The sequence below is a fragment of the Enoplosus armatus genome, chromosome 2, assembly GCF_043641665.1.
Source record: "Enoplosus armatus isolate fEnoArm2 chromosome 2, fEnoArm2.hap1, whole genome shotgun sequence".
Lineage (NCBI taxonomy): Eukaryota > Metazoa > Chordata > Actinopteri > Centrarchiformes > Enoplosidae > Enoplosus > Enoplosus armatus.
Genome location: NC_092181.1, coordinates 2,493,800 through 2,508,436, shown reverse-complemented (window position 1 = coordinate 2,508,436; position 14,637 = coordinate 2,493,800). Strand labels below are relative to the sequence as shown.

Genomic DNA, 14,637 nt, shown 5'->3' with positions numbered 1-14,637 from the left:
TAAGAGACACTGTCACAAGTATGGCACAAAATCATGTATTGAGAGACTAGATTAGATCCCAGCATCGAGCACTGTCTGAGGGCTTTAACAGGCGGTTTAAAACGTTTTAAAGCCCTATTCAGTCATGCTCTCTGCTTACTGATCGCCACTCCACCGATTTTCCATATGAAGTTCAATTTTCTTGTCATGAGGATTACTACTCAGCCTGTGAAAACAGTTACATAATGTCTTCTGTGGCTCTGGAGGAGCTTTCTAAAGTATAAAGAAATATACCTGATCATCTCATCACGGTTAACTGTGCTTTGGGCTTCACTTTTTTAACAGAGTGCATTACAAACTAGGTTTGACAGAAGTGGACATATATGAGGCAGTGTAATAAAAGATGCTATTGAGTTGCATCATGGGAAATGTAGGATCCAGTGGATTAGGAACATGATCCCTACTAGAGACAAAAAGCCGGGATTTCTCAGTCTCTACTACTTCGATCTCTCGTGAGTTTCCCAACTTTATGGAAGTACAATATAACATCACTGGAGAACCCCTTTAAGGGAACAGGAAACCTCTGGTCGAGGTGATGTGGTTGACCAAAGACCAAGAACAAAGTCGAGTGTAAAGTCCAAAAAAAAATCTGGCACAAGGTTTGAGAGCAATCACATCCTTTTAGTTAACAGTGAGAATAAAGCTACAAACGTTGATCACAGGTTTAAGTACAAAGGTCTTCAGAATAACATCAAGAGGACCCCATTTATAAAAGGTTCAGCAGCACAAGATAAGGACAGAATCACAATTTTTATAACACTGACATCGCAGTTAGCAGTCGATATAAGTCCGATTTTGCAGTTTGCCCTCAGCATATGAATAAATGTAAATATACCCTTGTTTTCTATTTAGTGCTCTTTGGAGGTCAGACCATCCTGAAGGACATCCCACTACCACCATTATCATTTGTACTTTTTCTTACAGTCCCAAAGTCCAGCAGTTCATAAAATCAACATCTGCTCATGCCATGTGAGAGGCTGCTGGTTGAGCATGTGCTCTTTGGAAAGGGTCCATCTAGAAGGTCACCATATTCACATGCTTGGCCGGTCATCATCATCATCACAATAAAAATATAGCTCAATAATCTGGATGGTGGACACACCACAACATATTTCTTAAGGCAATAATGGTTCAACAACATACAAATAGTTTGGATAAATGATGGTGTTCACAAAAGGTTCATAATATAGGTTATCTAACATTGATAACATTGATACCCAGAAAATAAACATCTACTTTTACACTACAAAAACTTTGAGATAGCTGTAGCTGGTACATCGGTTGTCATGGATACAATGTAGTAAGTGCTGCTGATTGGGTGGGATAAGCTTTGGCCTTGTCCTGTGGCCGTCTGTCTGTCCAGTACGTGTGTGTGTAAAAGAGAGATTATGAGGTTGAAAGAATGGATGGATGATGAATATTTAAAAGGGTGGAAGGATGAAGAACAGCAAACTGGGCTGAATCATCACAACGAGGTCTGACTGTCACCATCTTAGATATTTTTCCCACAGCTAGTAAAAGTTCACAACAACACTTCACAGGACCTTCATTTATTAATCCATCAATACAGAATATATAGAATACAGGCTTTTTCAGGCTAGAAATCTCAAAGGCACAGGGTATCAGTTAATTGGCCAAATTAATAAGAAATAACATAAGAAAAAGTAAAATATGGCATCCTCAAATAGCTCTCAATCAACATCCATGTGCCAACAAATCCCACGGTGCAGTATCATTCCAGATGCTACTCTGAGGTCAAAAAATATATTTCAGATAGTGCCATTCATTAAAGTCCAGCTCCCCTGCATAGTCATTGCTTTAAAGGCAAGGTGAGTGATATTTATGAGTACAACAAAGAACATTGGAGTCTTCTCATCTCTCCACAGCAGTCAGGTCAGTGGTTAAGGCGGGGCAGGAGGGAATCAAGAATATATTATATATACTGTATACCGTCGAGTTTAGGCTAGACAGGAGTAGCTACTGACATCTAGCCACTGGATAGACAGGGAAGGCACAGGGAACGCGGGGAGGGCGTCAAATGACCAGGTGAAGGCAAAGAGAAAAAGAATGGCAGCACAAAAGTACAGAATACAAAATTGGCAAAAGGCTCTCCCACTTTCTCACATGCTTGCACACACACTCAACACCAAACACCACCCGTTTGCAAACCAGAAGCGTACACAGGGTGACAGGATGGGATGACAGGATGTTAAACTCAAACCAAAGGTGTGTGTGTGTATGTGTGTGTGTGTTTGTGATAATTATACAAATGAGCGACTAAGGTGGTGTGCTGTGGGTCTCAGTCAGAGTGTGCAGATTTAAACTCGTCCTGGGCTGCTTGGCAGGCGGCTCTATTGGCTCCTTCTCCTCATCGACTGCACTCAGAGAGCTGGACTGCATCACCAGATCCCCGGTCTCGTCCTCGCTCTCTTCTTCCTCGTCATCCTCTTCTTCTTCTGATGAAGAAAGGCATTGACATGGGGCTTTAGCAAAACTTGAAATTTAACATATTCGTCGGGAGAGCCACACTGAAATTACCTTTGTCCAGGTCCGGAGAGATCCGGCTCTTGACGGTGCTGGCAAACTGCAACACAGAGGAGGATCGGACATTTATAAAAAGAAAAAAGAAAAAAAGAAATGATGGAGGTGCAGACTGTAATATGTGAGCGGGTGTATATACAGACACATACTTCTCCCATGACCGCAATGGGTGTCACTCCTTTAGCCTGGGCCACCCTGTGCTCTATCAGGTAGTACATATACTCATCATACAGCAGGCGGATCAGGTGAAAGGAGCCAAAACTGGCAGCACTGCGCAGAGTAAGGTCCCGGATTACCATAGAACTGGTGAGACAGCAGAGGTGATGAAGAAAATTATTTCAACTTAAAACCAAATATTCCTATACAACACGTTTTCCCTTTTCCCCTCACCTGTAGAAGGACCAGTTGAGCAGGAAGACCTTGGCAGCCTTTGGTAGGGCGACGGGGTGGTGCTCGTAGGGCTTTAGGGCCTGAGAGACAACACCATCCAGCCAGGTAGCCCACTGCTCCAGAGAGTTTTGCTGCTGCAGAGTCATTTTAAAGTCTTGCTCCAGCCGCTGTACCACACGGTCCTCACACTGACACACCCAGGATGCCTGCTCCTGAGGGGGACACAGGTGGACAGTGTCAGGGTTCTGCTCTATTTCACATAAAACACTTAATGTACAGTAATAGATGGGAGAGGAGAAAGGAGAGAGGCAGGAGTACAAACCTGTACGTTAGTGAAATCAACCCGGTTGAGGTCTGAGAGCATCTGGTTGATCTGGGCTGAGTTCTGGAGGACGGCGCGGGCCGCCTGAGCCAGGTGGTTCAGGCTGGTATAGCGGCGCAAAGTCTGGGAGAAGGAACATACACACACCACCTGAAGAAGAGAGGGAGGAGAAAGAATGAAGGGAGCCATAATAAGATGCCTTGTAAATGTGTAAACGGAAGACACACCAAGGATACATTAAGATCCCTTTAAATATAATAAAAAGTTAAACTATCATATTAATACCTTTATGCGAACCATCTCTTCTGGGATGTTCATCAAGGCACCAGTCAACCAATTCTCCAGACTCTTGGCAAAGTTACGGATGGCCTGAGTTAAGGCACCTGAGGCAGGGATGGTGGTAGAGAATTGAAAGAGAGAGAAAGGGTTTACATTTAAACACGCAGGTGTGTGGTAGAAGGTAAAACCCCTAACTTGCCCCCAGATTGAAAGACCAATGTTCCCTCACCTTTTTAGGCTGGTATGCTACAAAATCTGTCAATTAGTATTTATTGTCAAGTCTTGATTGGCTCAGTTTTGCATACAGGGCTCACTAACTTACTAGGGATGGGTCTGAGAACATCAGGGATGAGGATCTCCACCAGAGTCTGGTAGAGCAGGTTGTCGCACTCTTTCGTCCAGAGCAGCACTGGCTCAAATTTGCACAGCACCACCAGGCACGATTTGGGCAGACGCTTCTCCGACTCATTGTGCCTGAGACAGAGGTGACGGAGGAGAAGACAGACCATTCATACTCAGTTACAGCAGTGCATGAGATATGTGTGCGAGTATTTCTTCCATCAGATTGTTTGAGTGTGTTTGTGACACCTACAGGTTGAGCGACTCTGTGTCACTGCTCTGGCTGAACCTCCAGAAGGATTTCCACAGTGTCTCCACAAGAGTGAACTGAAGGTTGACCATCACGTCCAGAATGGCCTGTGGGGATCACACATAACATCACAGAGGTGTCTGAACCCTCTTCACACCTCTGCCGTCGTGACTGCTTAACATTTTCATCAGAAAGACTGTTTAGTTAGTAAGGGAGTGCAGGGAAACTTGGTGTCTTTTAGCACTTAACACTGTGTATGTGCTATACAACAATTCCAGTTAAAGCTAGGTTTTAACAGTAACTCCATCGAGGGCTATGACCCGTGTATGAGGACAGACTACAAAGTTCAAACTTCTAATCTAAAGAGTATCATAATCACATAATCAGTGTGTGTGTGTGTGTGTGTGTGTGTGTGTGTATATGTGTGTATATGTGTGTGTGTGTGTGTGTGTGTGTGTGTGCCCTGTTTTAGTCCATGACTGTCTACCTCGCAATGTTCTCTGTAGAGAGTCTGAAAGGCCTTGAGGTGTTCTAAAAGGATCCCATCAGGCAGGGTTCGATCTTGCAGATCAATGTCCACAAAGTCTGGCAGCGGCCTTGACGCCTCTACACAAGATTCAGAGAAACAGAGACACAGTCAGATCTTCAGTTACACATGTCGGGCCCAATCGTCATCATCAGTCATTACATGGAAAATCCAAAGCCTTCATTTATTTTCAATAACATCATATAATAAAAGACTGTGTATTGCTTGAATACATGGTGAACATCTTGCAGAGTGCAGGTCTTGCTCACCCAGAAACTGCTGATACTGTTGCACTTGTGCTGAAATATCACAGAGTGCCGCCGCCTGCTGACCCATCCCACCTGATGTCCCATTAGTGATCCCCTGTGTCTTCTGAACTGGCTTTATCCTATTGGACAGAGTAGCCATCAATCAGGGAAGACACAGCTTATACTGCAATTGGAGCACTTAAATTGAATGATCCTGTATGCACTTATGCCCTGTTCACTTTTGGCACTATAATGTGTCTGGATGGATGTGCAAATGAAACCAAAATGCATCGCGGACACATCACAACCCAGGCACAGATTTAAAGACATAAAACCACAGGAGTGTTGTTATACTGTACTGATTTTATACAATCTTATATTTACAATCAGATGTCAAAATGAATGCTGAAATTACAAATTCCACAAGGACGTGGTCACATGTGGCTACCTGTTTTTCTGTGAGAAAGGCTGCTGCCTCATCGCCATGTGCTGCTGTTCATCCATCAGCCTGAGCAGAGGGGAACCAGATTTGATCCTCAGACCATAGTAGTGGTACTTAGAGTTCCCTCTGAAACACACACATGAAGAGTTATGACCCTGAGACACTTGTCAAGCAAAATCAATGTAAGTGTGCATGTGTGTGTGTGTGTGAATATACCTGGTCCCTAATCTCCGTGTACGTAGCCCCATGAAGACAGACCTGATGAGTTTGCCGAAAGATGCAGCATTAACAGGTTCTAGTTTCTGCTCCTGGCAGTGCAGCAGGTAGTGGTAGTAGAGGGTGCAGCGAGGTAAACTCACCCCTTCCGCCCCTTCGTAGTTATCACACAGCCACTGCACCTAAGGAAAATGGACGTCACAGAATTCAAATTTCTGAACTTTCATGTCTGAGATTATAACCAACACATGTTTCACTTTAAATTTGAGTACTCACAGTAGCAGGTGGGGCCCGAGAGTTAGGGCTGGAATAACTCTGTCCTCCTCCACCTGATGCAGCTCCTCCTAACACGTAACCTCCCTGAATTACGTAGCCCCCTCCGCCCGCAGCAGCTCCCCCGCTATTGGCTCCTGCTGTTGCCACGGAAACCGACTGCGAGGTCACAGAGCTGCTGATGTCTGACTCAGAGCTGGGCGTGGCCTCGTAGTAGGTGGAGGAGGAGGTGGGAGGGGTCTGGGAGTAGATGGGCGAGTCAGAGAAGGGGTAGTTGCTCGAACGACTGGACAGGAAAAGACATGTACACACACACACACACACACACACACACACACACACACACACAAACATCTAAATACACAATAGGCACAGTGTGACCCTGGAAAGTTGCAAGGTGTCTATGAAATATGCAACACGCACACAGAGCAGGTTCCTCTCTACTCACATGGTGGGCGTAGTAAAAGTCGCATCTCCTCCTCCGTCCACATACTGCACCTGGCCAGAGAACACATGCTCCACCTAGACAACAAGCAAACAGGAAACTTAAAGCAGCATTCATTGATTTTGTTTTTGTTGTTATGGCAAACACGTTAGCAAACAGTTGTTTCTTTACACATCCAGCAGACATGGTAGCATTCATGTGGAGTCTATGGAGTTTGTGTGTTTTTCTAGAGCTTTTTAGCTGAAAACAACATGGATCAGAGTGATGAGAGTGAACCCAAACAATGAAGTTGGAGACTGTAAAAACCAAAACTACAAGCTGAAAGATGCTAAAATGCTCCGTAAAGGTGAGGTGAACTGCAGAGTTGGGAAGTAATCCTCTGTGGGTTCATCACTACAAGTGACCTGTTTCTCATTACAGCGAGTCATTTGATCCATTGTTAATATAAAATTATGGATTAGAGCAGCTTTTAGCTTATTCTGCACCAGACATAATGCTTGAAACAAACAGAGAGTGAAACTTGATGAATATCAACCAATTTTCTTTGAATACTATTATATTGAATATACCACATCTTGTTGTTCTACTGGATAAAATGTGCTGTGCTCCATAACTGGGTCAAGAGATATTTTGTTCAGAGGAGGGGCTGAGCAGACACCATTTCTGAAACCTGTTTGACAGCTCACCATCATTATTGTTATACATGAATGGAAGCCAAGTTGTTGACAGTATTCCTTGGTAGACGTGATAGTTTAAAGGTGGGTATCAAGGAATATCACCAGGAAAACAAAACAAAAAGACTCGCACAGTTAGACCTGTGCTGCGAAAGAGGAGGAATGTGATAGAGGTGAAAAGACATCCTAGATCCCTCTCTTTCTATCTTGCCAGTAACACGGGACAAAGCCATCCATAATGCATGCATGATCACTTGAATTGAACGTAATTATTGTATATTCTCCTACATGATAAGAGGAAATGTTGTGTGTCTGTTTACCTCCGGGTTAATGTGCACAGACTGTAGGTTGTTGATGTGGCCAGTCTGAATCCTCTTGGCTGCCTGCGACACCGCCTGCAACACTGACCTCTGCTGGTGAGTAACGCCAAGAGTGTCGGATAGAGTTTTGGGTGCTCATCCATTTGTTGTGACTTGCACTAACACATCCATGGGGTTTGTGTATATGTGTGCATCTTACCTGTTGGGTGGTCTGCACTGGTTGGACCACCTGAGTAGGAACACCAGGGGCAGGTGGGCTGGAGTCTGACAGACTGTCGTTGGAGTGAACAGAGCCCTCTAGGGATGGCAGAGGGAGGGTGAGGGAGAGAGGTTTTCATCAGACGACCAAACAAATCTCAAAAGAAAAGCCAGCCACCATTTCCACAAGTATAATTTCCCCCCAAGGGATCAATAAAGTATTTCTGATTCTGATTCTGTTTCAGTACTCACGACATACTGCTTCCAAATCATAATAACAGCCACCGCAGAACATCCTGCAACAAAGTTTTTATTTTTTGTTCAGCTGAGGAGAGACTGAGAGCGGGGAGGAGGAAGAGTGTGTCTGTCCAACTCTCCCTTCATCCTTATATGTTGCATGCAGAAGGACAGCCTTGGACAGCTAATCTCCCCAGATGGAGAGAGAAATCACTCCATCTTGTAAACATGCAGATCAGATGAGAGAGGGAAATGAGAGATACATGATGGATAGAGGGAGAAAACAGAGGATGGAGGGTGGGCGGAAGGGAGGGTAATATTCACTTCCCTGTACCCGGCAGGTCAGAAAACATTTTACTTTAGGTGTTTTGCACTGTCTAGCTCTCACTGTGCTGCTCTCATTTCAACCTGGGTTAACCAGAATCAGAAATCAGAATCAGAAATACTTTATTGATCCCCGGGGGGAAAACGCTGTAAACACACCCGTAGTTACACTTGGGCCGAGTTACACTTGAGCCGCCACAACTCTGCACAACCCACCACTCAATTTAATTTAGCATAATGATAACTGATGGAAAGTGAAAACCAGTCTCAACCCAAATGGATACTTAATAAATACGTTATATTCAGAGGTTACATGGTGTTTCCCACAGGCTGACTGCTGGCTAAATATCTCGTTAGTCACCTTTGTTTGGTGGCAGCTTTTATACCGAAATGTATAGATTTGAAGGGGAAAACTGGGGTGCTGACTGACAAAACTAATGAAAGCGATGTCAAGCCATTCTGGCCCAAGACTTTGTTTAGGTTGACCCAATCCTGACAATTGCAGCTGGGACTGGAATAGAGAACTTGAGAGCATGCCCACACCAACCAAATCTGGTTGATAAAACAGGCATGTTCTGCTTGGTACAGTGGTTGACAGCTAAACTTAGGAACAAACTGCAGATGATGCAAAATAATATTATTCGGTAGTTATTAAATGCATCCCCTCGAATTCATGTTGGTAGTGAAGAATTCAGAACCAGCACTACTAAGTAAGCGGCAAACCTGTGCTGAGTAGGACTCAGCTCTTTTTACTACGGTCCATGTCCCATATATGAGGGAATGCCAGGTTTTAATAAGTTATTCAGCTAACTTAGTAGTCCTACTTCATGTAAATGAGACAAGCCCAAGGTCTGTGAGTCTCTCACTCTGGGTGAGAGTGCACAGTGTTATTTGATACTAGCAGGCTAAAAGATCTACGAATAGACGGCCCTAAAATAAACATACAGATAAGACATCAGTGTAAGGGTCAATTCTCTCTCATTTCCACTAGTTAACAACATATTTTAAAATACTAACTGATTTCTTTATGACATTTGTTGTTGTTTTTTTAATTCAGGGTGTATTTTGAAAAAGCAATGGTCTAAATGGATTTGAACTGATATCTGGAAAAGGTCCAAAGCCTTGAAAGCACACATTACATTAGCTACCATAGATACTGGCTTATCTAAATGTTTGTACCGCTGCAGGACTGGCAAACTTAAAGCCATCATTCAAAAAACATAATTATACCACCAACCCTCTATAACAGCAAAAGCAGAGGAGAAGTGAAGTCAGCTTCCATCCATCAGCCATCCATGCTCCCACGTTTGGGACTATGCAGCCTAGCAACCAAGTCCATCAGCTTATTTTGTCCTCATAATGTATGCACCACCCAACCAGACAGGCGAACTAAATCAGTGTTTTTTTGATCCTGGTGGAACTTAGATCTCTGCTCACACTGAACTAATAACACCATCGTCCTAACTATTATATGCAGATTGTTATACACACATGTAGTCAGATAATTCCTGAAATGTCTGTGGATATCATTGGACTACACAAAACAACAAAACAAATTCCTTTTTCAAAGTCCTGCTGTTAAAATGTTGATGAACAAGTGAAATCTAGGCTTGGGATAAAGATAAGAAAATGGCTGTGCACTTGATGTAAATGATTTACCTAATGGTCAACTAATATAGAATGAGCTGATTATAATTTTGATTATGGATTTGTGGTACTAGTTATTTATCGAGTAAAAATAATTAATAATCAGCTTTGATTCCACTTTTTTTATACTGCCAGTCAAAAAAGAGACATTTTAAGAGACCATGATGGGCCCTGGCAACTAAAGACAAGCATTGGTCATCATTTTTAAGATATAGTATAGACAAAGATTTATACATAATTCTCCCCTGCACTGTTTACAATCCATCTCTATGTACCAGACAAACTGCCAGTCTCCAACCAGGATGTTGTTTGCACCATGCTAGATCCCAACTTGCAGGACAAACTGAAGCTTGCTCCGACTGCATGCCATATCTTGCCCTCCTGCTGCTTACATGAGCAGGAAAACATGTATTATGTGTTTGTGCACAGCATGTATTATGTAGGTATGTGTCAGTCATTCAGCAGTCTCTCACCTGTAACAGTTACTATGATGTACTGAGGCGAGCTGCTCTGACCATTACTCTTCTGGACTGCAGAGTGATGGATGTCAGGGGTTACATAGTGCTGCGTGGGAGTGGTCAGAGCCACTGACTTCTGGCTCTGGGCCTGGGTGGGCGGCGCCTGAGAACAAAGTGCATCCTGTCCTGTTTTTGAGGCAGTGGCTGATTGGTTAGCTGAGGCAATGGTGACAGAGGTTGGTGGGATCTCGGACAGGAAGTGTGCCGTCTTTGCGGATGAGGGTGTGGTGGCAGCAGGTGTTGCTATGGTTACTGTGTTGGCCTGCTGAGGCTGAAGGTCCTCAGAGTATCCAGAAGTTGCCATGGCAACCAATGCTTCGAGGCACTAGTTCTGTGGATAAAAAGAGACTTGTTTACTAAAGTGCTACAAGCATACATAGCAACACACTTGTTGGCATATTATCTAACCTCTGGCCACACAGACCTAGTGTATGTATGCTGACACGTGTGAGAGTGTGTGTGTGTGTGTGTGTGTGTGTGTGTGTGTGTGTGTGTGTGTGTGGAACATGAACCAGAGGAGGAAGTCAGGCTTTTGTCTGAGACTAGCAGTGGTCTAGAGCTTTTCCTGTTTGGTCCAGTATGACACAGAGTGCTATCTTAAGCATCATAAATAAAGCATTGAATTAAATTTCCCAAACAAACCAAAAACCTAAAAAGATTCATTGACCTGCCATGGTGTTTCAAGTGAATGACTAAAGATGAGAAAATATTCGTCCATAATAGTCCCAGGTATTACCATCCGGAAATAAACTCAAATCACTAAACCCACTGTCAGTCAGGATTTTAGGCCATCCCACTGAAGATAAGCCACTCCTGCGTAAACCAACACTGCAAACAAGACAATCAGATGATCATCCGGCACACCGTGTTCACGGGAGTGACCTGCCGAATTCAATGTCAGAACAAAAACTTTTTCAAAGTCACAAAAAGATTATGAAACATAGCTACTACACTCATATCTCAGCGTTCCGAACTCACAAACAGTTCAGTTGCCAGAGCAGTTTCGTGTGCTTCTCTGTATCTAACGCTAATGTTTCTGGATCGCTTACTTGAAAAGTGAGTTGAGAAAAGCGAGAGTGAGCTTCCCCAGCTAGCAGCTCACGTTGACTAGTGACGTTAGAGCGAGCTAGCTAGTCGCTTGTTACTCATGTTGGATCGTCAATAAATCTATGACCACGCCACCAATCACGTGTCATTATATTTCCAACGTAATCGAAACTGTAAGAAACAGCCTGAATATTTAAACAAAATAGCTAAAAAAGTACGATTGGCACTACAACACACCCGCCATCTTGTGCTCTTATCAAATATCTGGCATCGCCATAACAACCGTCTGCGTTTGGAAAGAAGCTAGCAACCACTTTCATCGCCGACGCGCTCGACCAATTTCGCGTTAACGCTGACGACTGTACAAACAAGCACACGTATATAATTAAGCAAATAAAATGATAATTCTGATATATTTTACTTCTTCACCTCTAGTTTATCCCAGTATTGTCCTTTTTTAGTCGTTCAAGTTTTTTTCCTTAGATTTAGGTTGTTATTGTTGACTCCCGTTGCTTGGTTCTTGTCGCCAGGACTACCGTGACTATGGCGCCTTGCCTTCACCGGGGCAACTGTTGCTACCCTCTCGTCATCGCCCCGCCCTAGACTAAATGCTGATTGGCTGACTTGGGAGGTGGTCGCAGCGTCAGTAAAAGAACCGATCGTTGATTGGTAGACGGTCCCTGTCTGTCACTTTCACCACAGTCTAACGTCAAATGACCACTTCTAGTGCTACTTTTTTGATTGCTCAGAATGTCAAGCAGATAGATGGAAAAGGATGGAATGTCAGTCACGTCACATACAATGGTGATACCGCCGCTTATCTCCGCCCCCTCAATAGGCTTATAAATAATTAATATTGCACAACATTCAGAAGTTCAACATTTATTTGAGTCACTGCAGTATCACCAGTTGGCCTCTGAGGTCTCTCTATAGTGTGTACGTGTCACTTCAAGTGAACACCAACTTGTAGCACCCTAGTTATCCTTGGGGTGCATGGATAGTGATCTCCATCCAATGCATGGCAGAGCAGGCGGAGAGATGGAGATTGCGCTGGTGACACGCAGCACAACCCTATTGATGTAAGGGACAGAAAGGCCAACTAAAGGTCACAGGTGATTAGATAGCCAAGAGCTCTGTTGACATCACCTCTGGCATCATTCGCCACTTAATCACAACTTTTCTTTTCTCTATGGGCATTGTTGCCCCTAAAGGTCTCTGGTCTTATCTCTGGGCATGACGGAGAGTGGAGGTGAGTTGAGGTCCTTCTCTGAGATGCTGAGGCCTATATAAGGTAGGGGTATTCCAGACAGGAACACAAACCACACAGACACCTCAAGCAATTTCCAGCCTTTGAGACGCCTTTGACATCTTTTCACTCTCACCATGTGGAAGGCAGCACTCTTGACCCTCGGCTTGTTGGTGGCGTTGGTAGACAGGGTGCAGTCCAATGAGGGCCATCCCTCTTTCTATGGTGTGAAACTGTGTGGAAGAGAGTTCATACGAGCTGTCATCTTTACCTGTGGTGGTTCTCGCTGGAGGAGAAGCGTAGGAGACTCAGGTAAGAGTGTGTATGTGGGACTATGGAAGCAAGTTTATTTTTTATGTTTTCCTACAGTCAAACAGTAATATTAAGAGATCTACCCTTGCTTTTTATCAGCTCTTACTGGAGAAGAGGCCTTTGATCCATGGAACACAAATCCCATGCCTCAACTTGCCAGCGAGCAGGATCCTGCAGAGTACCAAGCATGGAGAGACCCAACATCGCATGTGGCATCTGTGGCTGCTGGATTCAGCCGCTCAGCTCGCTCGCCAATCTCAGAGGAGGTGCTGGAGGCTCTACGGAGTGCAGATAGGAAAGGACGGGATGTAGTGGTCGGACTGTCTAACGCCTGCTGCAAGTGGGGCTGTAGCAAGAGTGAAATCAGCTCTCTCTGCTGAACCTTGTTTCTTAAATATACGTCTTGTTCTGTCTCTAATGCAGAGCTCTACTCTTTTCCTATGTGATTCCTTAATTTCTTCACTCTTAGAATTCTTAAAATTCCACATCCCTTCCTACTCACTGTACATAATACTATTGATACAGGAATGTGACTGTTTACTTAAAATGTGTTTACTGTGATTAAAGCAGATTGATATATATGTTTAATAAAGCTTTGTGTAGTTGGTATGAAAGTCTTTGTTCCTGTTCAAAAGAGATACTAAAATGATATTTCATGCTGTTAGAACACTTCCACTTTTCAAAAGCCTTGTTTCAGAAATACCGTTTTGACAAGGATTTCACAACGAAAGGAAGTGGTGGTGACCATGACTACACAAGGTGGCCTGATATTCACTTTATTATGGCTGCTTTCTGTGAGGTAAGACGCAATATATGACCATATTTACGAAGCACTGAAATACAGTACAATAGATCTGCAACATACTGCCTCTGTGAGGCCTATAATGTTGGACTTTGGTTGTTTATTCTAGTGTGTTCTTGGGAATTTGCTCATCCTCCTATCAGAGATGAATTATCAGTCATGTTGAGACAGTTTGTCATAAAAACTGAACATGACAAGCTTCACAACGGTAGTGGTTGTTGTTAGTTTACACTGGTGTGCCCACGCCCTGTATCAGTTCATAGGCTACAGATCAATTACACAGTGGTTAAATGCTCTAGGAATTTGAAGCTGACACCATCTGGTGGTCAGAAATGAAACACAACACAAAACGACGCATATAAAATGTCATGTTCATATAATTATAAGTATGTGATGCATCTTAATTTATTAACGCAATTTTAAGACAGCAGCAAACACCGATACATACTGTATGCAGGCTGTCTAACAAACAGTAAACCCAGTGGCTCAGCACTCTAACTTACACGGTTACCTTGCCAGTCTGACCAGTACGGAAGCCGAACTTGATCAAACCTTGATCACCCGGCTTGATTGCAAGGCATGCAATCTCTGTCACATAACAGCTAGCACAGCAACCACACAGATCCATTGAGATCAGAAGTTTGTGTCTAGCCGCACATATCGCAGTCATATTTTATTTAATGATAGTTGTTAGAGTGTAACTGCACTATTGTCTGTTGAAATATAGATCTACCACATCGGAGTCACCAGGTAAAACCTTTCGCGGTACTTTCAAGATGATGCTAGCTAGCAATGCTACTGGTAGCTGCCGGGGGGTTGATATGCGACTGCTCTGTTATGAGTGTTAATGCGCTCCCTTTGCGCCGTCTTTGTTGCTCTGATTCCAAACACTGCTTTGACAGCGCAACGTGGCGCCCTGATAGTTAACGTGAGACAGCGTTTTGCAGCCGTTTTCTGTGTAAATCTGTCAAGTATCATAGCGACGCTAAGCTAGCTTGCTAG

The 14,637-nt window shown here is 43.7% G+C and overlaps 2 protein-coding genes across 3 annotated transcripts; one reads left to right on the top strand and one right to left on the bottom strand.

Annotated features, from left to right (window-relative positions):
- Positions 1 to 1,573: 1,573 nt before the first annotated feature.
- On the bottom strand, positions 1,574 to 11,819 carry rfx1b (regulatory factor X, 1b (influences HLA class II expression)). 2 transcript variants are annotated; one of them, XM_070914690.1, is made up of 18 exons: positions 11,705 to 11,819; positions 10,184 to 10,559; positions 7,504 to 7,601; positions 7,305 to 7,397; positions 6,314 to 6,387; positions 5,869 to 6,151; positions 5,593 to 5,774; positions 5,383 to 5,502; positions 4,956 to 5,074; positions 4,648 to 4,766; positions 4,164 to 4,267; positions 3,894 to 4,045; positions 3,578 to 3,675; positions 3,293 to 3,442; positions 2,971 to 3,182; positions 2,730 to 2,883; positions 2,578 to 2,623; positions 1,574 to 2,495 (listed from the first exon to the last, which is right to left on the bottom strand). In XM_070914690.1, the coding sequence occupies exons 2-18, from the start codon at positions 10,530 to 10,532 to the stop codon at positions 2,317 to 2,319; spliced, it is 2,532 nt and encodes an 843-aa protein (XP_070770791.1). In that variant the 5' UTR covers positions 10,533 to 10,559; positions 11,705 to 11,819; the 3' UTR covers positions 1,574 to 2,316. The 2 variants fall into 2 exon arrangements, with proteins under 2 accessions (XP_070770791.1, XP_070770799.1); XM_070914698.1 differs by having other exon boundaries at positions 1,574 to 2,492.
- An 839-nt stretch (positions 11,820 to 12,658) lies between these two features.
- On the top strand, positions 12,659 to 13,317 carry rln3b (relaxin 3b). Its single transcript, XM_070923838.1, has 2 exons — positions 12,659 to 12,833; positions 12,933 to 13,317. Exons 1-2 carry the CDS (start codon positions 12,659 to 12,661, stop codon positions 13,211 to 13,213), a joined length of 456 nt encoding a protein of 151 aa, XP_070779939.1. The 3' UTR covers positions 13,214 to 13,317.
- The last annotated feature ends 1,320 nt before the right edge of the window (positions 13,318 to 14,637 follow it).